The sequence below is a fragment of the Nesoenas mayeri genome (assembly GCF_963082525.1).
Source record: "Nesoenas mayeri genome assembly, chromosome: 7".
NCBI classification, from domain to species: Eukaryota; Metazoa; Chordata; class Aves; order Columbiformes; family Columbidae; genus Nesoenas; species Nesoenas mayeri.
The window spans coordinates 36,460,402-36,488,218 of record NC_137551.1 but is presented as its reverse complement, the minus strand read 5'-3'; the positions used below and the strand labels follow the sequence as shown (position 1 = coordinate 36,488,218).

At 49.4% G+C, this 27,817-nt stretch overlaps 1 protein-coding gene across 1 annotated transcript; it reads left to right on the top strand.

Moving 5' to 3' along the window:
* Positions 1–27,675, top strand: FAM53B (family with sequence similarity 53 member B; the record flags this gene model as incomplete). The annotated part of the gene is made up of 4 exons (XM_080348012.1): positions 1–69; positions 2,799–2,850; positions 10,916–11,643; positions 25,968–27,675. 4 exons carry the CDS (start codon positions 1–3, stop codon positions 26,295–26,297), a joined length of 1,179 nt encoding a protein of 392 aa, XP_080204138.1. The 3' UTR covers positions 26,298–27,675.
* Positions 27,676–27,817: the final 142 nt, after the last annotated feature.

Sequence of the window (27,817 nt, the reverse complement as noted above, 5' to 3'; positions counted from 1 at the left end):
ATGGTGATGATCTTAACCAAAACTTGGGAAAACAAAGGTGCTGACTCCATAACATGCAGGACTGAGCTGGTAAGCTTTGAGAAATCTTCGTTCAAAACTTATTTGCTGCTGAGAGCTTTGCTGTAGTGTTATAATATGAGTGTTTTTCAGGGCCAGATCTTTAGATGGTTTATATCGCTGATTTCTACCAAGCTGCATTAATATCCAAGGCGCAGGCGACTGGAGTGCTGTTGGTTTTGCATATGTGAATTTCAGTGAGCACGCAATGGAATAAAGAGCGGAAAAAAAAATCAGTGCCGTGAATAACACAAGCGAGAAGTTGCTTCACCAACAGTGAACAGATGCTCATCATTAATAGGAGGATGAGCAAGTGGGGAGCAGGATTAGGTGGGAAATGGCGAAGGGCAGTGCTGTGGTACTTAAGGGCCTCCCTGGCAGCCTGGAGGGATGCAAATCCAACCACGCTGAATGAGCAGGCAGTCAACAGACAGAAAAACAAATTAGGGGCAGCAAACAGCCAAAATGATGCTGCAAGGGGTGAGTGAGGCTGTGGGGCTGAGGTAGTGTGACATGAGGGGCAATGTATTGTCTGAGGACGGTGTCAGAACCGGCGAGGATGGGGAGTAGGAGTTATGGGATGATGGAGAGTGATCTGAGAAAGCCCAGAGCAAGGCTGGTTGTGGATGTTTTCTCCTCTGTCTTCTGGGAGAGATGGTCATAGTCTGAGAAGACATTAGACCGAAAGGCTCTTCCTCGCAGGGTGCGCTGAGAGCCTCAGATAAGGGCGTGCAGGAACAGGGCAGGAAGCATCTGGCAAGATTAGCCATAAATGGGCATTTTGAGCATAAAAAGAAATATAAACGCCTAAGTTTGCTGAGGATGATGGACTGACTGTCCAGGCTTCCCAGGCAGATAACTCAGCATGCCGGGGCAAAGGCAGGCTGACCCAGCACAGTGTGCGGCAGAGAAGGAGAGCAAGCCATGGGTGCTGTTAAATCCTGCCTTAAAAGGGTAATATTTGGGAAGGAAGGATATTGATAAATTAGAAAGTCATCCTTGTTTTAGTATCGGCTGCTGCCAGGAAGCAGCATCTCCTGTGGCTGCTGCTCAGTGTGGCAAGGGGGCGAGCCTGAGCATCCCACACCAGCTGTACCCCAGGAGGTGAAGGGGAACTTACTACGGAGAGGTGGACGAGGAGTAGTTTCTTCTACTACTGCGGGAAGGGATGGGCAGCCTGGATTTCCGATGGCAGGCACTGAGGTGAGGAGCTGTAACGCGAAACTTTGCCCTCACGTGTTTGCCAAGCGCCTCCCGCAGCCCTGGGGCTGGGTCAGTGCTGCAGTGATCATCCTGGTTATTGACTCGAGTGGCTGTTTGTCCAGGCTGTTAAGTTGGGGCAGGTGTTCACAAGGAGACTGATCCACCAAAGAAAGCAAGAACTTTTCAGTTGACTTCGTGGAAAAAGCCAAAAAGCAAAACCTAAAGGAAATAAATGTCTGAGCAGTGGGACAGTATCACCTACCAACACCTGATGGGCTCATTTGGTTCAGTTCCCAGTTTGGCAGTAGGCGAAACTCTTAGGAAACGGTAATTGTACTCAATATGAGACGTATGTCATCTAAAGATGTTCCTCTGAGTCCCACACTTGCAAGCAGTAGCTGGTCTCTGGGGCTTGTCCCACTTCCATCTTTGCTCCACTTGGGCCACTCTTTGGAGACAGTTGCCCATCCTCGCTGTCTTCTGAATAATTCTACCTGCTGCTTCATCGGGGGGGCCTGACAGATAGAAACAGCCTTGCTTACCTAGAAAAGTGCCAACATGCTCTGGAGAAGGTGACCAACCCTTATTTACCTTGTTTCCATCTGCACCCCATCATTGTTTTCTGCCTCCACATCCCTCTATATTCAACATCTACAATATTCTGTGTATGAAGTGAGATCCTTTTATTGGATTGCTCTGTGCAGGGAGGTGTCAGCCATTGTTATACCATCATTATTATTATTATTATTATTATTATTATTAGTGAGCAGGCAACCTGTAAAACATGGATCAGGAAAGAAGGTGCAAATGTGATGGCCGAAGGCCAGATAAAATACAGCTATAGCAGCACAGATGAATGGGGAGGTCATGCTGATGCTTCCCCCATGTAATGTAAAGCCTCGGTCAAGACGGGCCGACGTTGCCAGGAGAGAAACTTCAGAAGCAGAATATGGGTATTTTTGTGGATAATAAAATAAGAATTAGTATGGAAGTGTGTTTTTGCAGACATAGCTGAAATGGCATGAGGCTGCAGATGACATATTGATTTATTGTATATAAAACTGTCCATGCCCATTTTTAGAAGTCTGATGATGTCTCTTACGCTGTCAAGAGAGAAATTCTTGGGGAAAAAAAAAAAAAAAGAGTGTAAAAAAAGCATCCAGGATTATTTTGTATCCATATAGCGGCATTTTTCCCTATTTTTAGCACAAATTAGCACAATCCAAACACTGACTTCCCAGAAGTCCTGGGATGAGGGTGCCTTGCCTTAGAAACACACTATATGTTAAAAAAGAACAAAAGCTGCTTTGTACCTAGACAGGAGACTTTAATGGGCTTGGGTGGGGGTCAGATAGCACTGATGCAGAATTACTGCTGAATTTTACCTCCAGGTTTAGTTTCACTGAGAGAAGGTGACGGGTCTGTCCCCTGTTCCTGCCCTAAGGGGACGGTCGCGGGTGGCTGAGGCTGGAGCAGGGTGGTTTCTGGTGCCACGGTTGAGTCTGTGAGAAGTGAATAGCTTTTCTGGTTGTTTGCAGCACACTCCAAAGATGAGTCAAGGACCTACCCTCTTCTCTTGTGGCGTGATGGGTAAGTAACAGAAACTTCTGTCTGTATTTACCCCGCCTCCGCTCCCACTTCCTTATAGTGATGGGTGGGAAGATGACTTGCTGGATCCCTCCAAAAAACGTTCCCCGTGCCACCCGCCTTCCCAGAGGAGTTTGTCCTGCCCTGTTGCCATTGCCAAGTGAATTGCTTATCTCCTTTCCCCTCCCCTTTGATATATCTGCTTATTTTTAGAGTAACTCATACAGCTGAGGCTATAAGCATTTTGGGTCTGAAATAGTGTTTGAGTATCCAGTCCATGACCATGGCTTTTTATGTGGCAATAAATATCAGTATTATCACTGAAATATTCTGCCACTTTGCACAAAGTGTTTGGACAGGCCTCAAACAATAAGGAAAATGTCTTTTTTTTTTTGCCTTAAATGATAACCGTGGTATAGGATGTTTAATACCTATCATGTCATGGGTTTGCAATTAATTTTTATGCTGAGCAGCCACCAAAATTGATGGGAGATTGGTGCCTTGGCCGGTGATTCTGAAAAGCAGATAGTGCTGGAGGATGTGCTGTTATATTGCGCTCTTTGGGTTTTGTAGGGGGGAGCCATTCACTAGGCAAAGTCTCAAAACCCAATTAAAATTGTAGGTCAAGTTTGAGCCAAGCTACTTGGTATGAAAGCCAATACTTTATAGACAAAGAGGCTGCCCCTTTTCTTCGTGGACACAACTCTCATTAGCGTTAATGGGACCTGAGCACATTCATTGAGAGGAGATATTTCCCAAGCTCTCTGATAACTCCGGTCGTTTGGAGCGGTGGGGGAAGATGGAAAGCGTTTGGATTTTTTTCAGGTGAAAGTCACAAGCTTCCAAGTCAAGAAGGGATAGAGACAGCCTGTTCCCTTTCTCCTGCCTGTCAAACATGAGTGAGGAACAAAGAAACCCAATCAGATGGTTTTGTCTTGCGCTGGGGCACTGGCAGGCACTTCAGCAGATATGAAGAGTCTACTTGTAATTGAAAAGCAGCTTGTCATTAAGAGCTTTTACAAAGCCGCCTGTGTCTTTGTAGCACTGTGCTGGTCTTCCTTGGCTGCCAAATTATCCTCTTTCTGAGGGAACCAAATCTCATCTCCTTGACCACAGCTTCTTGCGTCATGGTCTTCATCAGTGTTGGGCCCCTTGGGGTACTGGAGCGAGTTGAGAGAAGGGAATGGAGCTGGTGAGGGGCTGGAGCACAAGTGTGATGGGAGCGGCTGAGGGACCTGGGGGTTCAGCTGGAGAACAGGAGCTGAGGGGAGACCTTCTGATCTCTGAACTGCCTGAAAGGAGCTTGGAGCATGGAGGAGGTTGGTCTCTTCTCCCAAGTAACAAGCGACAGGACATGGCCTCAAATTGTGCCAGGGGAGGTTGAGGTTGGATATTGGGAATAATTTCTTCCCCAAAGGGCTGTCGGGCATTGGAACAGGCTGCCCAGGGCAGTGCTGGAGTCACCATCCCTGGAGGGGTTAAAAGACATGGAGATGAGGTTCATAGGGACATGGTTTAGAGGTGGACTTGACAGTGCTGGGTTAATGGTTGGACTTGATGATCTTAAAGGTCTTTTCCAACCAAAGCAGTTCTATGATTCTATGCACAGTCAAGAGGAGCCAGGCTCTCCAGCATGCAAGGACGTTGGTTTGCTTGGGTTTAATTTTAGGCATCTTTCCCAAATGCTCTTTTCAGTGTCTTCAAACGTGGGCCATGATCACAGAGCAATCCAGCATCAAAACTTGCATAATGTTTTAAATAAGTCCTGTGGTTATAATGGCACCAAATGTGAAACTGGGGGAATATTTCAGGTCAAAGGACCAAGTCCCTGTTGGTGGAGATCACTGAGATAAATAAATACAGTGAAGTTTGGACTGGCAGTGGAGCTGATGTGAGGCAAAAAGTCGTCATCCCATGGACAGTGTCAGGGGGATGAAGGGAAGTTGGCTGAATTTTCTCAAGGAAGGAAAAGGAAGAAGTTGGGTTAAAGTCCCAATGGATGCATAATGGACCATGACCAAGAAACCCATCTGGCCCAGGAGAGCGAGCCTGTGGTCCTGCTTACCCATGGCATAACGTGGGGAAAAAGAGTAAACTAAAACCCATGTATTTCACATGTAAATATCTCATAAGGTACTAAACATCACGAGAATCTGAAAATCAATTCTAGATTGTAACAGAACTCAATACATGAGTAAACGTTATTAAAGACTTGGTATGTAGGATGACACATGTTAGATCTACTTCTCAAGGTGAACTAAATAATATTTTGATTTTTAGATTTGTGAGAAATACTCCTGACAGTGATATATTAATATTACTGAAAAGATTGGTCTTGTCGTTAATCTTCACAGCAAAGGGCTATATAAAGATGAAATGCATAAAACCATAAATTCAACAATTTTGTTTTTTCTCTTCTGCTTGATGGGCCCTTAAAACACCTGGAAGTATAAGGATTGTCTAATTGTTGGATAGGGTGTTTTCCCCTTTTTTCCACTTTCTTGCTCCACAGTCTCCATCATATGCCCCCAGTGAAAATATCGGTGACTGTGTTAGAGGAAGGAGGCGGCATAGTAGAAAGTTGGGGCGTTACTTTTGACTTCGTATATTGAAATGTTTCAGGCTTTGGGTGGACGGCAGAAGAAAATGTATGCTATTTTAACAAGGCCCTGGCAGCATCGCCTAATCTCCCCTTAGCAGGTATTTATGTGTCTCCCATCCCTGGAGACATCCCAGGCCAGGCTGGACGGGGCTCTGAGCAGCCTGAGCTGGTGAAGATGTCCCTGCTCATGGCAGGGGTGGCACTGGGTGGGCTTTGAAGGTCCCTTCAACCCAAAGTATTCTGTGATTCTTTGATGGATGAAGCATGCAGGTCAGCTCATTCGTCCTTTGGCGCAGTTGGGCAACGCCAGTGGTCCAAGAGGTGATGGTGCTGGTGGGGTTGCAGCCTTGGGTCTCATCATGGCACACCTGCCTGGAAAATGACTTTTCACACCGTGTGGGTGATGGAGAAAAGCCAAGAAGCCCAAAGGAAATCCAGCTGGGGGGTGATGCCCTTCGATCGCATCCCGAAAGCGCCCACCTACTGCTCTGCCTCCCAATACAGGGCTCGCACACTTTCTGCTTCAGAACCGGGATTTCCTGGGGTTTCAGGGATTATTTTTTTGGAAAGCCACCAGTGTAGAAAAGCATCTTGGTGCACGTTCAAGCACAGTCGATTTGCAAAGAGAAAAAGCCGGGCAGGGAAAGCCAACAAGGCACAGCTGGAGCGAGGAGACCTCGCCAGACGATTGTGTTGAGGTGCAGGGCACGTTCTGCCATCGAGGTGGGGAATTTCCCTCCCCCGTGCAGGCTGTTGGCACAAGCAGCCCACAGCCCACTGATGTGTTTATTCTCCGGTGGTAGATTTGGGGCCCGCTGTTTTATTTCCCATTGAAGCACAACTCCACGCATCATATTTTAATCTTATTTCTGCCGTGGGAAGGCTCTATGGCACTGCCATCAGCTTATTATGACCATTAAATTTGTTCCACGTTTAGAAATCATCTCTCAAACATAAGCAGGGGACAGTGGAAAATGCAGACTGCTTTCTTCCTCGTGCACAGAGACTGAGAGACTGAAATTCGGCTTGAACAACATGGGGAAAAAGGGAATTGGATGCACACCCGTGTGAAGAGAAATGTTTGGGTTAGGATCCAAACAGAATTTATCTGCCAAAAAGGAGAAGAAAAATTGATTGAAACCTGTAATTGCTTTACAAGTTGCCGTAATAAATTATGTATTAATGTAAATTATTTCACGGGAAAAGAACGTAGAGGAAACTTGAGCAGAAGGATCATGCATTATGTATAAAAAGGAGCTGTAAAAATATTACAGCAGCCCATTTGTGTTGCTGTAGTTAAAGTTGTGTCAGCGTTTTGGTTTTACACCCTTCCCTGTGGTTATGCATGTGGTCATTAAAGTTGACTCTGTCACCAGAGGAGCACGGCAGTCGTTTGAAAAGCCTGCGACCGTCCCGAAGCTCCAAGGTACCTGGCACGTCCCTTCACTGCTCCTGCAAAACCTGGAGCTCAGCGTTTGGAAACGTGGCTGTGATGCTGCGAGGATGGAGCCTGTTCTCCGTGGGGCTGTGCAAAGCCCTCAGAGATATTTGGAGGACAGCACCTTGATTTTGGGATGTGATTTCAGCTTGTGAGTGCACTGGACCACTGGGCTTGTTTGATATGGTGAAGGTTGCACCAGAGAACAGATGGATGTTGTTCATGAGTTCAGAGAAGGGAATGGAGCTGGGGAAGGGGCTGGAGCACAAGTGCTGAGGGACCTGGGGGGTTCAGCTGGAGAACTGGAGCTGAGGGGAGACCTTCTGATCTCTGAACTGCCTGAAAGGAGCTTGGAGCCAGGGGGGGTTGGTCTCTTCTCCCAAGTAACAAGTGACAGGACAAGAGGAAATGGCCTCAAGTTGCGCCAGGGGAGGTTGAGGTAGGATCTGGGGAACAATTTCTTCCCCAAAGGGCTGTTGGGCATTGGAACAGGCTGCCCAGGGCAGTGCTGGAGTCACCATCCCTGGAGGGGTTTAGAAGACACATAGATGAGGTTCATAGGGACATGGTTTAGAGGTGGACTTGGCAGTGTTGGATTAATGGTTGGACTCGATGATCTTTATGGTCTTTTCCATCCAGATGGTTCTTTGAATCTGTGTTCACTCCCAGCAGTCAAGGTCTTTTTTGCCTAAATGGAAGAGATAATGGTGCTGATGGTGTTGGAGCATGCTGTCGATGGCACCAGGGCAGGTTTTGCTATGCTTGCATACAGGTGGCTTCTGCTTGTCTCTGAAAATAGGAGAGAGGGGCAAATAGAATAAACCAGGTGAGGATCACCTGGCGGGCAGAGCCTGGGGCTTGCTGGGGCTTGTCGCCGCTTGCCCAGCCCGGCGAGTCCCACCACATCCCTGGGCCAACGGCTTTGCCACCAAACTGTCTCTGGGGCTAAATCAGAGCCAACTATCTCAGCCTTGCTTTGGAAAGCAGAAATAATTTGGGTTTGGGTCCTCCAGAGGATGGGCAGCCTGGGAGCTCGCAGCTGTAACCTGAATTTAACACTGCTTTGTGCTGGTCTGAATTTCTCGCTGCTCCATGCGTGGTTTGCAGGAGGGCTCAGGCTGCTGCTGCCGTGGCCAGAGAGGGCAGGACGAGAAATTCGGTCCTCCCCAGGCTGCCGATAACACCCCTCTGTGTCTTGGGAGCTGGAAAGCTGTTTCACAACCAAAGAGATGCCAGAAAATTCACTTAGTGTTGCCTCGCCCTGGAAATGCAGGTTTGCAGATCAAAATGTCTCGAAAGTAATTTGCTGGACGTGCTGATTAAGTGACTTGAAGTGTTTATTTTTGCAGTTTTAAGTTAAAATCCAAAAGCAAGACGGTATTTCAGCCAAGTACACTCAGAGCCGTGAAAGACCTGTGTAATCAGGAGTAGAGCTCCTCGTGCCACACTTACATCATTCTATGGTTGTAAATATGCTCCTATCATTTTTCCAATAGGCAAAGGAGAGTTTTCCAGCAAAGCAGCTCACTTGTGAACTGAGGGGTTCTCATGGTGGGTTTTATCCTGGAACAAATTACTGCCTGGGGGTAAACCGAGCTGGGGTTTGTAATGTAAGAAAATTAATACATGTTTAACTGCAGCAGTATTAGTGGCTCCACTGCAATTATTGTTATCAGCGTGCTCAGGATGTGAATCTTAGTCTTAAAAAAATTGAACAGAAAACCAGCTGTTTTTCCTCAATAAGGCTTTCCCAAGTCATTGAATTACACCCTCATCCCATGGACTACTCCCTTTTCAATTTAAGGGTGAACAGTTTTCTGTTTGCACTTAAAAAACCCCTATTTTCTGGGTTATTTGGTAGTTTGGGACCAATTACGGGGGCTTGGGGGCCCATGCTGTGCCAGGGTCTCTTCCTGGGGTGCTCTGACCCCTACCAAAAAAAACCCCAGCTCCCACAGGACAAGGGGAAAAGCAAATAACCCCAAGCTGGTGCTGGGATAACGGTGCGATTACCAGGCTCTTTGCAAAGTTTTGAAGATTTATAGCTGTTTGTGCTGAAGCAGGGGTGAAAGAGGAAGGTGTCCCGTATCCTCCTCACCCAGGCCTTTTGTACAGTGCGACATCTCCGGCCGGAGGTTCGTGGCAGCTTGCCATGAAAAAATCAGCTTCTATTTCTGTTTCTTTTGTCTGCTGACCTGACCCGAGAAATCTCTCTGCTGGCAACATAATGCAGAGGGGGAAAATAATAAAGATCTAAACATAGATGTAGTTGTTTAGCACAGGTTTCTCACTTTTCATTGTGTTTGTTAAAATGAGGCCAGCGATGGTTAAAATGCCGTGTGTTTATTGAGGGCAGGGCCAGGCTGGTTGTGGCTGGAGCTGTTACGGCGGCATCTGGACACAGGGAGAAATGGGAAAACTGGCCAAGAGTGGTGTGAGGAGGCTCCAAATCTCACCTCCTGACTTGAAACTCAGCCTTGGTCACAAACATTTTGCACCGTTGCACCATCCCTGTCAGGCTGGTACCTCCAGCTGCGGGCTGGGTACGGCTTTGAATTCATCCTTTGGAGTGGAAAAACCCCTAAACCCCTAAAAAAATAGTGCATGATTTAGATACGATCACACGAAACTTGGCAGCAACGGTTAGCGAGCACGATTTGCCTCTGTTTGCAGCAGCCGATGACAAAAACAGTCACCAGAGGTCTGGCGGGTGATGACTTTTTTCCATTGCAGCAACCGATGGGGTTGTCCTACCATGGTTTTCCTGTTGAGCTTCAACCACGTAGCTGCAGAGAGCCTGCGCCGGGGAGCCAGACCGTGATGATGCTTTGCTTCCTTCTTTTATCATCAGTGGGATGTGTGCAGAAATTAAATCATCACCTTTAATCCTCTCTTTCGACACGGTCACCAGGGGGGATTAATGGATATTGTAGCTGGGTTTGCTGCCTGTAGTTGTCCACGCTTCAGCCCACGGACTTTGAAGGTGCAGGTTTCTCAGAGGTTTATCGAGGGATCGCAAAACCCATCTGATAAAAGGAATAATTTTATAATGACCCCAAAACCATGCAACAGGTCACCACCGTCTTTTGCTGTGCTGCGTTGGAAGACTGTTAATGCAAGGCAGATTTGCAGGAGTTAAAAATTCCCCTGTAAACAAGCGGAATGAAAGAGGGAGAAAATGTAAAAAAAAAAAGTGAACCTATTAAGCAATTTATTCCTTTAAATAGATGCTTCAGTGTTATGTTTGTTACAGAAATGCAAACAAGTGGCTGTGCTAGGTACAACTGGGATTTTCAAGGCAGTCCTGAAGAGATGCTAAGCCCAGGTTGCTGCAGAAGAGTAGGAGGGTGTGGGTACCTGGTGCTGTGGGCACCAGATTTTGGGGACGATGGGGAGAGGGGTGATGAGCCTTACAACATGCACCTAAGAACAGCAACTTGCAAAGAACCACTGGAGGTTTATTGTCTGTTATAGCATCAGACATCTTAGAGGTTTTTATGTTTACCGACTTTAGTTAAACTCAGTATCTTTGAGTTGGTTTGGAAGAGATGCTCAGAGCCCCAGTGGGAATACAGTGTTTTGTCCATCTCACCCAGCAGTGCCACAGCTTTATGCTCTTCATGTCCAGTTTTTGGGAACCTCTTGGGCAATTGTGGAGCCCAGGACAAACCACACGCATCTCAGACACGACTTAACACAGCGATAAGGCAATGGCCATGTCGTTTCATAACACTGAATTTCCCTTAGCTAGTGCAACGTGGATATTCAAAGGCATGTTTTTATCTTCTTTAGCAGTTTTGCTCCTGCTGCGATTATCATTTTCTCCCTCCATCTACGCCGCAGCGACCGTTCTGCTGGCAGTTTGGAAAACCATATTCCACGAGTTAATTAATTTGTACTGGAAAACGCCCCATATGCTACTCTTTTTGTTTATGGACGTCGAAAGCGAATCACAGAATTAATTAACACTAATGCCTGTGCATGTGTGGGTTTGTTGTTTTTTGGTTTTTTTTTTCTTTCTGAACCAGAAAATGACAGATGGAGGGATCTCAGCAGGAAATGTCCACTTCAGCTCGAGCAGCCGGGCACCAACATCTGGGACTGCCTGTCGGACAAGGGCGAGGAGAGCTTGCGCTGGCCGAGGGACACGACCAGCACCTGTTCTGTCACCAACCTGATCAAAGACCTCAGCCTCAGCGACCCCCACGGCAACCCCTCGGCACCCCCTAGCAAGCGCCAGTGCCGCTCGCTCTCGTTTTCGGATGAAATGTCCAGCTGTGGGACCTCCTGGAGACCTTTAGGCTCGAAGGTTTGGACCCCGGTGGAGAAACGGAGATGTTACAGCGGGGGCAGTGTCCAACGCTACTCCAACGGCTTTGCCACCATGCAGAGGAGCTCCAGCTTCAGCCTGCCCTCGCGCTCCAACCCGCTCTCCAGCGAGCATCCCGCCCTCGGCGGCCGCCTGGGATGCCAGGCCAGGAAATTGGCCGCTGGCGGGCGCGGGGGGGACCGGGTGGACATGCAGAGGTCCCTCTCCTGCTCACATGACCACTTCTCCTCCTCCTCGGAGTACTGCGGGCCCTCGGCCAGCAGCACGCCCGCCTCCACGCCGGAGCTGGGGCGCCGCGCCGGGGGGCTCTCCCGAAGCCGCTCGCAGCCCTGCGTCCTCAATGACAAGAAGGTCGGGGTCAAGCGGCGGAGACCGGAGGAGGTTCAGGAGCAACGGCCCTCGCTGGACCTCGCCAAGATGACCCAGGTAAGAGGCAGCGGTGCCATCCCTGCGAGCTGGGCTCAGCGGGGAGGTGATGGTTTAGCTAAAAAAGCTCTGCTCTAAAGCCTTCAGCATCCTCCCGAGGCACCTCTGCGGCACGCAGGGTCACACGGGCGTTGTGGGCAAGCGCGTTCTGTGCGAGCAGAAAACCCGTTCACCTCCAAATGGATTCCTTTCATAAAACCCTGCACTGATTTTTGCACGCTGAGTCCGCCGTGGTGTTTCCTTCTGCCACGTGTTTTAAGAAGGAATATGGTAAACGCCACATTCTTGAGTTCAGGAGAGAGGAACCCCAAGCCTACCGTGAGCAGGTGAAGGCAGCACCCTGAGGCACCTGCCCCTGGCTCCGTTAGGAGCCAAATTTGTACCACTACGGGCTTTACTTGCTCTTTGCCTCTGTAATTTTCCGCTCTGGAGATGTTATCACATTTCATTTTCAGTTACAAACACAAAAAACAACCTCCCTCTTCAATCTGCCGCACAAAAGCCAGATTACAGATCTGAAATGCGAATTGGGGAGGATTTTGCTCCCAAGTCCTCACCCTGCAAGACCGGGTGATGGGACTTTAGTGAGAGCCAAAGTGACACTGGCACTGATCTCCCTTGCTCTCCAAGGATGCTGTGGGGCAAAGCCAGTTTCTCCGTCATGCCAGATCAAGGGGGAAAGTTTTTGGCTGGGAAGCAAAGGGCTTGGCCAGGGAGATGCCCGAGAAGTCAGCAGGAGCTTCCCTTTCCCTCTGGTGGATGCTGAGCCCAGGCTCACATTAATACTTTGGGTAGCCATGGCTTTGGTGTAGGGAAGTGACCCAAGGATGACAAAAATTGAATCGTTCATACATCTGAAAGCAGCTCAGTTAATGTTCCTGGAAAAACTTAAGGAATGGTTGTATTTTCTCTGGCTACTGTCCTCCACATCAAAAAAATCCTGCAAAGTGAGAAAGCGACGCCTGAGCATCCTGCGTTTCTTGGCTGCCCTTAAGCATGAGATTAGACAAAAATAGTTGTTGGGGTGGTTCGTTCTCTGCAAGAACTGATATGATAAGGGAAGGATCCCAAAGCTCCAAGCACTGTAGGAATAGGGAAGGGGTTGCCTGGGTGCAGCATCTCCCCAGTGCCGGTGATGGGGACCTCCCTTCTCGCCCCCTGCTCCAGGCTGGGTGGTTGGGGCTGCTGCCAAACACCCAGGTTGCTGGTGCAACCATCCAACACCACCATCACCAAGGAACTCCACAACCGGGACCCAGCCCAAGGCACGTGCCGTGGAGCATCCCTGGTTCCCAGGGAGGAATCCCAGCCGGGTTTGAGTGCCCACAGTGGCCGGTGCATCCCTGATGCAGGGATGTGCTGCTGGGACCGGAGCAGAGTGGGAAGAAAGCGAAGCCTGGAGCTGTGTGAGGGCCAGGGTTTTCGTAGCTGCTCAGTTATGAAAAGCAGCCCTGGCAGGCTGCTCTCTGCGTGGGAGGACTGGCACAGAGGGACGAGCAGGATTAGGCAAGTTCTGGGGAGCATTCTTGCCTTTGGTGGGGCGTGGGACATGGCCAGAGCCCTCCCTGGGATGAGAAGGCGGTGAAAACCAATGGATTCCTCGTGGGCAGTGGGAGACGGGGAATAAATGTGCTCAAGAAAACCCTGCAGCTTTGGTTATTCCCTGAGGCTGCTTTTAAAGCTTCTCTGGGAAGGAGACTGGAAAGCAGGTGCTTTCAGGTGAAGAGCTGAATTAACGGCGAGGTGTCTATGTGGCTGGCTTTGTATGGGGTAGAAACAGCTTGTGTGCAATGGTCTTTGTGATACGAAACAAAGGAAAAACCAAAGTGTGCTTTCCACTAGATCTCAAGGCATTCACTTTACAGATGGGGAAACTGAGGCACAGGGCATGCTGAGAGTCCCTGGGGGGACCAGACCAGGGGTACTGGGTGCTGGATCAGCATCCAACTCTGGCAGTAGATTGTTAATTTTGGCTTATGCTGGTAAGCACATGTGTTACAGGCCTGAAACCCTGTACCGTAATCAAAAATAATTTGACTTGAAAGCAATGTTTTCTACATACCAGTAGGGATATGTAGGCCAGGCAGGAGAGGAGGGAGCTGCTCCTGGAAGCAATTACATGGCTACATAACTAGGCTAATTAAGAAAGAGACCTAAATGTTAAAGTTCTTCTGGGAGGGAGAATACTTGGGAAAATATTGCCTTTAATTCCTCAAAATCCCGTTTCTGTCTCTTCTCTGCAATTCCCATAGCTCAGACAGGGACGGTGAGCCCATATCACTCCCCTTCTTATTTACTTAGATGATACCAAAGCAGAGTGTGTCTTTAACTTCGGGCAGAAACCAAACCGTGAATGCCGTTGTTTTTGAAATAGCGACAATGTTTGAAAGCCGCAGCGCTGCATAAATCCTTCAGCTCTTTTTAAACGCACGCCAACGCTCTGCTGTGTGCTGCTGTGCCTTCGAACTGGGTGAAAACCCGTCGGGTCGTGCTCAGGCACATGGGTGACGATGATGTGTCATTTAATGATCCCCAGTGTCCGGAGGCAGGTGAGATGCGAAGAGGCCGGTTTCTGTCCTTCACTCCACGCAAGTTGGGTTTTGGGTACTGGGTGAGCTGCCTGGCATCTCCAGCCACCCTTGTGCCCCTTAAAACAAGGACATCAACCATACTCTCATTTTGGTGCAAGGCTTGGGCTTGCTTTCCACCTTCCATGTGAAGCACAAGCCCAAGGAGGACAACATCCCACCTCCGAAATCCCAGCAGTTCATAGAATCACAGGATGGTTTGGGTTGAAGGGCCCTTCCCAGCTCCCCCAGTGCCCCCCCTGCCCTGAGCAGGGACATCTTCACCAGCTCAGGTTGCTCAGAGCCCCGTCCAGCCTGGCCTGGGATGTCTCCAGGGATGGTTCATCCACCACCTCTCTGGCCAACCTGGGCCAGGCTCTCACCACCCTCACTGTCAAAAATTCCTTCCTCAGTTGTTCTGACAGCACATTAATTAATCTCGTGGCAGCGAGCTCTCCTTTCCTAGGCGCAGTCTCGATTCACAGCTCTGGGGACCGTGTCCGTACTGGCAGGCTGGGACCAGGAATGGTTGGGATCAGATTTTTCTGTGAATTGGTAGGTTTCTCAAAAAGCTGGTTTTATTTTGTTGATGCGTGTGTGTGCCTAAAGTATATGGTAGACGAGCGATGTCACGAGGGTGGCAGGATCCCTACTAGGACACTGGGACCCCATCTGTCCTGCCTGGTGGGCTCATTTTTGCAGGAACAGGTGGTTTCACCTTTTGCAAGGTGTATTAAGTGAGAAAACCGGATTTTTCTAAAAATACAGAGTCTGCCAGAGATGCTGTGTAGTATAGAGAGCTGTGTGGTTTTCCTCTCCCATAGACTGGTGTGGTTCTTCTCCAAAGGCGCCTCACTGCGCTGGTGACATGGGGACTTGCCATCTCCCATCTCTGCGTCCGCTGCTTTTCAGCGTCTCGGTGTTGATGTTTCCTGCAGGATTTGGGGCGCTGCATGCTGAAACGCCTCATGAAACACCAAACACAGGGTTTGGTGGCTTGGTTGAGTCATTTAGGAGAAGCCAAGCCATGGGCCAGCGTGTGTGCTGGCGGAGCACATTGCTTCCCTTCACATGGGAGCTGCAAGGGACACGTGGCACATCTGTGACACCGACCACGGCCACCCCGAATGAGAATTTGCAGTCATCCCCATCAGTGGCAAAACGAGCCCTCGCTATCTCTTGCCCGTTCTGTTTCCTGCCTTGTAAAATTCTGATACAGTTGGTACTGAGACATTTTAATTTCTGTTAATGCATTTCCCAACTCAGCTATCCCTTGTGCACATTTTTTTAAGTGAATCATTTATATATATGTTTATAGATACGATGAGGTTCTTAGTGCCAGAGTTAGGTTAATGGTTGGAGTCATTGATCTTGAAGGTCTCTTCCAAACAAATGATTCTATTATTCTATTTTATATATATATATATATATATATATATATATAATTGTGGGTGCCTTAAAAATGGGGGAAGAGCAATGTATATGTGTGTGTGCCTGGCCTGGGTAAACCCTTTGACAGGACAAGGGGTGATGGTTTTAAACTAAAAGAGGGGAGATTAAGGCTGGACCTGAGGAAGAAATTGTTGGCCCTGAGGGTAGTGAGAGCCTGGCCCAGGTTGGCCAGAGAGGTGGTGGATGAACCATCCCTGGAGACATCCCAGGCCAGGCTGGACGGGGCTCTGAGCAACCTGAGCTGGTGAAGATGTCCCTGCTCATGGCAGGGGGGGCACTGAGGAGCTGGGAAGGTCCCTCCAACCCAAACCATCCCATGATCCTATGATACTCTGAAGCACTGAGTGTGCTTGAGAAGGAAGAGTTCTAGAGAAGACTTTGTACCTGAAAGACACAAAGTTATGGGGAGGATGCTGAGATGTTGGAGGTGGATACAATGGGACTATTTGCGTGCCATTCATGGGGTGACTTGACTGTCCTCTGAGGAGCAAATGCCTTTACAGGATGGAGTCATCCTCACCGGGAATCACAAGAAATGCAGGCATGTGGTTCTTGGTGTTTTTCAGGATGAAAACCAGTTTCAGCCTGGGCTGGAGATGCAGGGGAGCTGAGTGTGTAATGGTCTGGATGGTTGGGGGCCAGGCTGTCCCCTGCCTTGTTGTCCCCTCCAAATTAAGGAATAATGGCAGTTTATATGTGGATCCATGCCGGAGGAGCCCGGACGCTCCCAAAGCTGAAGTAAACATCTCACCAGCTTGGAAATGTGTTAGGCTGGTCTTGACTCTGTGTGGGGGCAAGTTTTAACCTGCAGGATGGGAGAAGTGACTTCTCTGGTCACCCAGCTCTTTCCTCCAGGGGTAAAATTCTCTAAATTTCCACTTGAGAAGATTTTCTGCTTAAATTCAGGCAGCTTTCAGGCTCGTCAGTGGGGGCAGGAGGGGCGGCACCCATCTCAGTTGGCGTCAGCGCCCACTCGAGCTGGTGGCAAATATTGCCAAAAGGTAGTGACAGGGGAAGAAACTGGACGTTTTAAATTCCAGTCGTATCCCAGGAAATAGTTTGCTATTGATGTAACTTCTGAGACAGATTCCAGCTTCCAAGCCCCAGTGTTCTTTAAATAAACACGAACTAAGGGAGCTTGCAAAGGTCAATTTGTGGCTTGGTGGGAAAAAGCCGTCAGTTCGGGATCAAAAGAAAATAACTCGGTTCGGAGGGTGCAAAGGACCTCAGAAGCCAGTTGGATTTAACTTTGGTCAGACTATTCCACGTGCCACCATTGTTATTCGTTGCCCTGGTTTTTGTCTTTTTATTTAAAAAATACGAGTAGTTGAAAGAAATTCAAGTCAATATTGGAAATTAGGTTCATAATGATGTTTATTCCTGGCATGAACTGTTAACGTGGGTTTTTTTTTACTTACCTGCTCCTTTGAGAAACAAATCTCTATATTTGCTGAATTAGAGGAAACCTCCCCTTGGCTGGTGGCCACTGCGGCAGGGTGGACCAGTGGTCCCCATTGAGGTTGCCTGCTGGCACAAGCCCGTGTTGCCGCCATCCTCTGCCTGCCATGCCAGGGAGAATGCTCGTCCGCTGCGAGGAGCTTCACCCCTGAAATATTTCTGTTGCTTTCTGAGATGTTTTGCATCAGTTTTTCCCTGTGCTGCGCTAAAAATATAAGCTTTTTTTGGGCCATCATAGATTGTCCTGGTCTAAGAGTTTTAACAGATCCAAGTGCATGGTTTTTAATGTGTACAGGGCAAAATGTTTGAGAGGAGAGGATGTTTTTGAAGTTACAGCAATGGACTGGATCTCATATGCATTAGCTCCGTTTCTGCCTCTTCTGCAAATGTCCTTTGAGCAGAGTTTTGCTGCCTCAGTTTCCCAAATGGAAAAATGAAGGCAATGCATTTTCTTCACCTACCTCTGTCCGTAAGCTCCTGAGGCTGTGCCGGCTTGGGCAGGATGTAATTTGGGTGCTCCCCACAGCAATAAAACCTTGCTCTTGGGTACTGAGTCATATCGCTGCCAGAAGTAGCACCCCAAAAAGTTGCATCTCCTTAGAAAGGGCTGATTTGTTGTTGTGGCTTTGGAGTGACCATTTCAGGCAAGGTACTTTGGTACAGTCAGAGGATGCTTGTAGGAGATGATTTATTGTAGCAGCTCTTATTTTAGTCACCCGACAGAGCTTTTAATAGCAATAATGTATAATGCAATGACATCTATTGTTTTGATTTTACAGTCAAAACGGTCCCATCTGCCCCAGTTATAAATTGGTGACTCACCAAACACAATGGGCTGAAAATAACTGCAGCTGTGGAAGCAGAAGCGGGCTGTGCCACTATTCCTGCCACAAAATCGCTTTTCCAGCGTGGGCTGGGACTTGTGTGCGTGGGACGGGCTCCTCCAGCAGCATCCTTCATCCGTGCAAGGGGTGTCTGAGTGCCAAAGGGCCCCGTGGTACCCAGGCACCGTGTCCTGCCACCATCTCCTGCTCCTGCTCCATCCCATTGCAAGGTCCAGGGGTGCGGGGTTGGGTATTGGACCCTATTTCACATTCCCAGGGCTGGAAACACAAGCAGAGCTTGGCAGTGCCTGTCCCAAACACACACAAATCTGATTGTATCCCCAAGACACGCATCTGACTCACCACTTGCTATTTAACCCTCTGGTCTCCAGGCTCTTGCACTACATGGAACCAAAGAGCAGCTTTTATAGAGCAGAGATTCATCTTTGAATGAATTGGCATGCTCAAAAGTGGCAGCCAAAAGCGATTGTTCACACTGTTTTTAAAAACACCCAAACCCTGGCATTCTGGGAGATTTCCAGGCTTGCTTCTCCCTCCCACGGCGCCGGTGGATGCAGCGGTGGCAGGATTTGCAGATGGTGGTTGAGTTTTAGTCCCCTCAAAGGTGCTTCATCCATCACACCTTGTTCCAGAGGATTTCGGAGGCGCTGGAAGGCTGGTGCAAGGTGCAGGTTTTGGATCTGTGTCTAAGCCCAGTGCAGCAGTGGGAATGGCTCCTTTGGGCACAAGGCAACGTGGCCTTTCGGGCAGATGGTGGTTTTTTTTGTAGAAAATATTTTTCCAATGCAAAATTTTAGTAGTGATGGTCGAAAGTTACTTGAGAGTCTCTTGCCTTGCGTAACTCCCGCAGTGTTTCAGGAAGCAGCGCTAAATAAACCAGGAGGGCAGCTGAGTTTTATTTTCAAGAGAAAGATGCTCAGGGTTAGTCTGGAATGGAGACTGGGTCAGAAAATGATGTGTCCTTCAAGTCTGCAGTTGATTTGCAGGAGGCCATGGAGCTGGGTATGGAGGTGGGTGTGGGTGCCCCGGGAGCATCTTTAGGGACATGACTCCACATTGCTTCCTCCCCTTGCCTTTTTAATCCAACCCAACATTAATTTGATGCCTGGGGAAAAGCAGGCTGTGATTATCACCTTAAATTACTCACCGTGTGCTAAGCCTGCTCTGTTTATGTTGCGGGAGGTGAGAGGTTGGCGCGGGGAGGTGTTTGGGATTAGGTGTACCCTCGCACCTCCTGCCTCACGTTTGTTGTCCCAGGTTTACACCTTTCCATAAATTCTGGATTTATGGTGAGCCACAACATTATTTTTTTTCCCTTTACTCACTGTTAGTTTCTTTAATGGTGGTGTCAATGAGGTGACGCTGTCCCTGTGCTGGTGACAAGATTGGTGTGGGGTGTAATGCCGGGCACACTTTGGTGCCTCTGTGTGAATTAAACCTGCAGAAATCAGGTGGAAGTGTTCAACTGGAGCAGGTTTCCACTGATAGGGGCCGATTCAGGGAGATGAGAGCGCTTCAGAAAGCATTTTGTTAAAGGAAGTGGTTGATTTATTCTTGGAAGTTTGATTTTAACTTCTATAAGGTAATTTAGGGCATGAAGTAAGGCCACAATAGCAGAATAGAGCTATTACTTCTGTATTGAAATGATGCAATAATATCAAAACGGAATAGGGCTGAGATTCTCAAAAAATATGTTTAAAAACATTTCTATATTAATGATGTTTCATCCTATCTTGTAACAAGACATCTCCCCACAGATAAGCCCCTCCAAACCCTCAGGTTTTGCCAGCTCTTGGGACAAGTCGGGTTCCAGCTCACCATTGCTCATGCCAGAACCATTCCAGTTAGATCCATGACATTGCAATAGCATCACTGGGAGATCAGACTGGCCCTGATGGTCTCTGCTCCGAGCTGTGGGATGCTATGGGATGCTCTGGGATGCTGCAGGATGCTGTGGGAAGCTGCGGGATGCTGTGGGATGCTCTGGGGTGCTGCAGGAAGCTGCACGATGCTGTGGGATGCTGTGGGAAGCTGCAGGATGCTCTGGGATGCTGCACGATGCTGTGGGATGCTGTGGGCTGGTGCGCCCAGGTGGGACAATCAAGCCCCAGAGAGCATCCCCGCTCTCTGGTTCCATGCATAGCCATGCCTGCTGGATTTCTCTGTAATTTCTGGGATTCCTCTCTCCAGCATCTCCCTGGGACTCTCTGGCACCAGGAGGATCCCTGTGGGCAGGTCATGTAACAGCTTTTTGTTTTGCATTTGGGGAAACCCACTGTCATTGGGGCAGCTAGAGAGAGAGGTCCAAAGACAAGAGCAAAACTGCGAGTAAAATCAAATTAACTCCACAGGATCCAAACACAGCACTAATATTAATGACTTAAAGCCTCTTTCTTTTTTGTTTGTTTAATACTGTGGTGCGAAGTGACTTGGTAGGATAATAGATATTTCTGAGCCTGCTCGTGAAAGCTGTTTTTCACACCAAACAGAATACAAGCAAAATTATGTGCTAAAGCTGTAGACTTCCAGTGCACCGTCTAAGTACTGGTGCCTGCTATTGCAAAATTGGGATTGGGGCTGTGTAAACACTATGTAAATATTCCTCTTGGTTGGCGGCTGAGAAGGGGAAGAGTGGAGAAGGCAGATCCTGAAAACAAGGGTGGCATCGTGGTACCCGCGGGGATGCTGCTGCAGAACCGCTCCATGGCACGTCAGCCTGAGAAGGGTGTAGGGGTGCCTGCAAATTTCTCAATGCCTCCATAGATAAAATTTTAAAAAATATATAGAATAGCAGATGAGTCTGAGCTCCCTGACGTGGCACCGCTGAGTGTATAACCCAGCTCCAGCTCCGCACCAGGCACATGAGCTCTGTTTGCATTTCACGTACCCCATAACTGCCTCCTGTGTTTGCCTTCCTCAGGTATTTCAGTCATTTCTTTCCCGACACTTCATCCATTGCTCAGAGGCTCTTTCTGTGGGAGGACAGGGTCGGTGTCAGACCCACGGCCCCCCCTTCATGGCAATGTTGATCTTGGCAGCTGCTGAGCTGCCTGCAGCAACTTGGGGATGGAGCTGGAGAAGATTGTGGGTGCCTTAAAAATGGGGGAGAGCAATGTGTGTGTGCCTGGCCTGGATAGAACAAGGAGTGATGGTTTTAAACTAAAGGAGGGGAGATTCAGGCTGGACATGAGGAAGGAATTGTTGCCCCTGAGGGTGGTGAGAGCCTGGCCCAGGTTGGCCAGAGAGGTGGTGGATGAACCATCCCTGGAGACATCCCAGGCCAGGCTGGACGGGGCTCTGAGCAACCTGAGCTGGTGAAGATGTCCCTGCTCATGGCAGGGGGGGCACTGAATGGGCTTTGAAGGTCCCTCCAACCCAAACCATCCTGTGATCCTGTGATTCTCTGAAGCACTGAACGTGCTTGAGAAGAAAGAGCTCTAGAGAAGCCCCCAATGGAAATGACTTTGCTGGATGGAGAGGGCTGGCAGAGCTGCATCGTCCCCACATGGAGCAGCACCGCTCACATCCCCCTTTCCTTCTGGCACCGGGTTATTTTCAGCTTTATGAAGCAACTGTAGCCCAGTGTGCGAACGGGAGGTGATGACAGCTCGGGAGGTCGGGCCGGTGGTGCTGACAGCTCGTAGCGTTACACCTTCCCCGGGAAAATCGCAGCAATCACCTGGCAGGGTGGGGAAAAAAAACCCAAACCGTGTTTACGCAGAAGCCACGATCACCACAGGGATCATGGTCCTGCTAATATTTGTTCTAGCAGATCCACCGTGTTTACAGAGGTGTGTTTCAGGGAAAAACTCAGAGCTGGCTGTTTTATGAGGGGGAGAGTTATATGAAGAAATGTTGCTGAGGGATTTCTCCGGCTTGCTCGCTGTTTGGGCTGCCAGCCCCTGTTCCCCATGCTCAAGGGGAAGAAAAACCTCTGGAAAAGGATGGATGTGGGGCTGAGTCAGCTCCTGCAACCTCCCCGGCTTTTAGCTTTGGTCTGTGCATGGTGCAGAGCACCGTGAGAGCCCCGTGGGAAGTAGATTCACCCTGAGCTTGGTTACCACCACTCGGCTCATTCCAAGTAGCCAAGGATTTCTGATTTGTATTTTTAAATTATTTTTTGGGGGGTTTGCTTTAGTAACGTCTCATTTTCTTCCTCTCCTGGAGAGATCACCCAGTGTGCTCCCTGGGCAGCTGGTTTGGGGAGAGCCGGGGGATGAAAACCCAACACTTCAAATGGTCAGAAATGGGTCATAGTGGCTGTGAGTGAAGGTGTTTTGGGTGGAAGGTACATGACAGATGCTCGCTGGGTGAAGGCAGGGTGGCCACAAACATCTCCCGAAAGCCACCCATGTCAGATTCAGGTGGGTGTCAGGATTCCCCATTGTTTCTTTGAGACCAGCAGTGTTTTTGGTGCCTGATGCCCCTTTGGCGCTGAAGGACGAGGTTGTGAGAGGCTCGGAGGGGGCCCGGGGCTGCCTGGTCGTGGAGAACAGGCACCACATTGTGCCACCAAAACTGCTCTTTGGCTGCTATCAATGGGGGACTTGACTGCCCGCTTTTGCCAGCTCAGCACTTCAGCACGCGCTAAATTCACCCAATAAATAAAGAACGAGTAGAAAAGCTCCCGAAGGGTTGAGAACAGATGTTGTATTGATGGTGGTGGCTGATCCACCACTGCTCCATGGCCAGCACAGGCGATGCTCGCTTGGTTTTCCCCATCTTGGGGGGACCCTTCTCCAAAATGTTCATCCCCCACTGGGAAGGGATTTTTCAGCAGCTGGTGCCTGTGAAAACTTGCTTTCTGAGCCAAACTCTGGCAAACCCGGGTCAGAGGGAGTTCCTTTCTCCACGAGCAGTCGCTGCCTTGCTGGAAGCTGCAGGACCATCAGAAGGGTTTTTCCATCCCGTTACAGGGAAGGTGAAAATATTACCCGGAACGACTCAAGGCAGTTCGTGGAAAATGTTGGGTTGCAGCATGTGTGGATTTGAGCAGGGAAATGAGGCCGCTGGCTCGGTTATCTTGCCAAAGTCCCATAAAATGCAAAATTTCCCTGAAAGTCAAGTACATTCACGGCTGTTCTTGGAGATGTTTCCAACCTTGGAAACACTTGTAATTTGGATGGGAAGAGTGCGCCTTGGACCTGTTTAGTTGCTCTCCAGGTTGCATCCTTCTTCATTCATCATTACAGGCATCACCCATCTCTTTCTCTGAAGCTTTGCAGAGCATCTTCCACCCTCTGAGGATGCTCTGGCCCACCTGTATCAGCCCGACATGCTCACACCTGGGTACTGAGCCCCGGGAAGCGTCGCAGCCCGGAGATGAGCTTGATTAGCAGAAGAAAAATCAACATTCTCTGAATTGCCAGCTTTTTGTTTGTAGAAAGGATTTGCACTTCTGAGACGGCTGTTGACTTTCAGGAGACTCAGGCTTTCAAGTACCTAAACCGCTTTTGGAAATACGCTTGCAAATTTTTGTAAGTACTTAGAGAATATTTCTCCTGTGTCCTCAGGGCTTCTCCAAGAGCAGCGGTAATTACAAGTTGTCCATTAACCACAATGTGCAGATCTCTGCTTGAAGCTGTTAGAAGACAGACCGCATGGAAAGGCACAGCTTGGATTTAAAGAAAGCAGGAGAAGGATGACGTGGGGATTGGGTGCAGTTGGGTTTTTAGAGGACAAACGCTTGGTTTTTCACATGGACTTGTGGGTTTTTGGAAGGTTTCAGAGACTGAAGGCCACGTGAAATGGAGTTTGGGCAGCAGCAGCTTCTCCTTTCAGATACAACAGCCCTTGCATCATCTCCTGCTACAGCTCGTTTTACCTTTATGCGTTGTTTAGCCTGGTGGCCAAAGACTCTAAACAACATGTGGTCAGTGGGTACAAATTCAGCACAAGTACTTGGGATTTCTTAAGAAATTATTGGAATGCAAAATAGCTGGGGCTTTGACCTGCGTCCCTCAGGGGGGATATGTAAAGGGATGATTTTTGCTTCATTTAGAGCCTGGGGTAAGTTATTTCGGTGGAGTTACTTCCAGCTTGGATTTGAAAGGAAAAACACAACTAACCCTCAAGTAAATGTGCATTAATGACTCGGGCGTGTCTGGGGGGATGTTTGGACACCCATGTTAGTTTAGTGACATTTGCCTGACCTGTATTAACAGGTTCTGGTGATGAGGTTTCAGAAATTCGTAGCCATGCTCTGTGTTGGAAGCACAGTACACCCTCCTACACATCCCTGCTTGCTGTCTCCAGCCTAAACCCCCTTCAGAGAATCATAGAATCACAGAACTGTTTGGGTTGAAGGGATCTTGCAAGCTCATCCAACCCCTGCCCTGAGCAGGGACATCTTCACCAGCTCAGGGTGCTCAGAGCCCCGTCCAGCCTGGCCTGGGATGTCTCCAGGGATGGTTCATCCACCACCTCTCTGGCCAAACTGGGCCAGGCTCTCACCACCCTCAGGGGCAACAATTCCTTCCTCATGTCCAGCCTGAATCTCCCTCCTTTAGTTTAAACCATCACCCCTTGTCCTTTCACACCAGGCCCTGTTAAAAAGTCCTTATTTGCCAGGTTTTTGCTGCTCCAGGCTCTCAAAGAGCTGCTGGTACCTGTGTTTGCAGATTTAACCCATCAAACAGCTTGTTTGAGAAAGTGCTGATTGATGCCAGGTGCTGGTGAAGCCTCAGGGGAATCCCACCTGATCCATATTTCCACCGAGCCATGAGCTGCCCTTAACTTCTCATGGAGTTTTCCTCCTTTAGAGTAGATTTTCTTCATCTGCTATAGATAAAATTTAAGCCATGTACCCATGCTGCAGTCTCCTCATCACTGAGGTTTCTATTGACACTACATAAACCTCTCCCAAGAAGGGATTTTGAAAAGCCAAGAATCTCCTAAGCAGGAGTCCCAGCTCATTGTAAATATGCTTCAAGTTTCCTACTGCACGTAAACCCCACGTCAGGAAAAGCAGCTGTGAGGAGAAGGGGATTTGCGTGCTCATACCTATTTATTGGTGTGATTTTGGAGGATTTGGGATCAGGTGAGCATCTTCAGCCTGTGAGGGGGCTGCCTTCCCCCCGGGTATTTGTTGGATGCATGATCAGGCCCATGGGGTGGGATGTGGCCAGGACAGGTGTCTGTGAAGCGGGTTCACCATCGCACACGTGTTTTGCACGCTGTCTGTTGTGAGAAGCTTGCACGAATTGCTGAGATGCTCCACGCTCTTCTGCTCAGAGCACACCAGCAGGATGGCCACCTTATTTCCATTGGCATTCGCTAATTAGGATTTTGTTTACTCCTATAAAAAACAACCCAGGTAGAAGGCATGCCCTGTCAGGTAAGCACGCTTGTGGTCACACAGCATCTCCAAGAGGTTGTGTCTGCTCTGGAGGGGTTTGAATGCCTGTGAGCTCCTTATTGCTGGAAATTGAAACTGTTTTGAAGATGTGATGGTACATCAACTAAATCAAGTTTCTGGCCAAGGCAACCAGCTGTGGGCCCTTTTCATTAGAGAGACAAGGGACAGAGAACTGACCTGCATGGTCTTTAATGAGGGAGGACACCCATCACAAAAGAGGGTTGAGCAGCACACAAGCTCCAGCTGCTTAAAGAAGGGGCTGGAGTTTCTTGTAGCTGGTTTAGTACATGGGGTTGTTGGAAACACTCATTTATTTTGGGGAGAACAGCTCTGTACTGCCTTCCATGTGCAACTGGGAGGAGCATGGGGTGCAGGTGGTGGTGGAATCATAGAATGGAGGAGCTGATCTGGACCGGGGTGGGCCTGGATTGGATATTGCAGGCGTGGGAGAAGCGCAGGAGCTGCCATGGGGAGGCCGGGTTTTGCTGCAGCTGCCCAGCTCCTGGAGTTGGATGTTTCAGCTCATCTGCTGGGATGGGGGGGTTGCAGGTTTGGGGGACTCTCGCCTCATCTGAGGCAGCCTCAGGATTCCCTCTGGTCTCTGTCCCCGCACGTCTCAGCTGTTTTCCCCCCTTGTCTTTGCAGAACCGCCAGACTTTCAACAGCCTCACCTGCCTTAGCGCCGCGGCCGAGGACGGTTCCCAGCGCCTCCCCGGCCCCCAGCCCTGGACCGCGGCGCCCCGCTCCCCGGAGGTGATGCCAGGCAGGACCCCCGCCTGCACCCCGGTCCCGGAGCCGCCGCGCTCGCGGGCCGACGAGCACCGGGCCAGCAGGGACGACCTCTCCTGCGAGGAGGAGGAGGATGGCGGCAGGAAGGAGGAAGACGGGGTGGCGTGGCGGAGCGGCGGGGCGGGCGCCGAGAGCCTCTTCCAGCTGGATGGCGAGATAGATATTGAGCAGATTGAAAACAACTGAGGAGGGAGCGGGTCCCCTCGGCCCGGGCTGGGGGGCTGCCAGCAGAGCCACAGGGCTCCCCGCGGGGTCTGGCGGGTCCTGTCACCGCTCCCCTCCCGCCGGCTGGAGGGGACGAAGCAGCTTTGCCAAAATTTCATCAGGTATTCCGAGCAATTTGCGTGCGTGTGCGAACCTTGAAATTCTTTGTAACTACTGTAGCCAGACATCAGCTAGTCAGGAGAAACCACCTGCCCGACTGGGGAAACCGGGCACAGGGACCGCCAAAAAGTCGCATTTAGCGAGTAAATGGCTTTTGCCGACTTTGTATTGGAGACGATGGGGTTGTCCATGTTCCCCCGGTTCCCACCTGTGCTTGTTTCTTAGGGGATGCACAAGGAGAAACCAACACCCATGGGACTGGAAAAAGTGGGGGAAAACCAGAATATTGAGATTTGCAAACCAAGCGCTGGCTGGTGGCTGCAGGGCCGGCTGCGGCGCCTCTTCCCCGGCTGTGTCCCAGCAGCATCCCTGGCAGTGCCATGAGAAGGAAATGGCAAGCGAAGTGTTTTGCTTAAATTTAATAATGGTAAGAGCTGGATTTTTACTTTTTTTTCTTAATTTTATTTTCCTGATGAGGAATTAAAGGGACCCACTGGCCCCGCACAGCTCCAACGCGGAGCAGCATCCGCAGCAGCGCTCGGCGGGCGCTGCCCGAGGATGCTCAAATCATCCCTCTATTTTTCCATACCAACCCCTTCTTTGAAACCCATCAGGAAAAGGCCCGATGGGGCTCGGTGCCACCCTATCTCGGGTTCCCAACACCCGATTTTGAGCGGGGCTGGGCTGTTTACCCAATTCCCAGCGGCTGTGCCCTCTTTGCTACCTGAGGCACAGCTGCCACCCTCTTTTTCTTTTCCCTCTGTCTTACTGTGAAGGGGCTGCACGCCCGAGACGCCGCGGGGTTACTTGACAAAAAATCAGCTGGCAAAAAGGCTGAAAATCCAGGTAGCAGCACTGAAAGCTTTTCCTCTTCCTGTGCCTTTTTTAAGCACAGATCAAGTGGTGACCATTACGTTTGTACGTTAGGAATTCTCTTTGGTAAAAAATAAGCTGTCTGCTTGCTAACAGGTTTAGAAGGACATGTATTTTTATTTTCTCCCTCTTTTTTTTTGTATGTGTTTGTCTAAAGCTCTAGGAAAGCTGTACAAGTGGCTTCCAGCATTCTCTCAGGCTCAGGGTTTACTTCCCGAGCTCTGCAAAAGCAAGAAAGGAAAAGAAAAAGGTCATCTACACCAACAGTAATTGAAGAAGTACCATTTTTAACAGGGTTCGGCACCATCTGTAGGAGTCCGTAAATCAGGAGGGGCTGAGAGCCACTGGTACAGGTGTTATTCATAGTTTCTGGTTATGTTAGTGCACTTTTTTCCTGCGGTGGTTCGGGATGTGTCTCCCATCCCAGCAGAACCCATCCGCTGTTCTATAGCTTTATCCCCCTCCTGGCACCGCAGAGGTTTAGTCTGCTCCCCCTAGGCCAGGCTTTG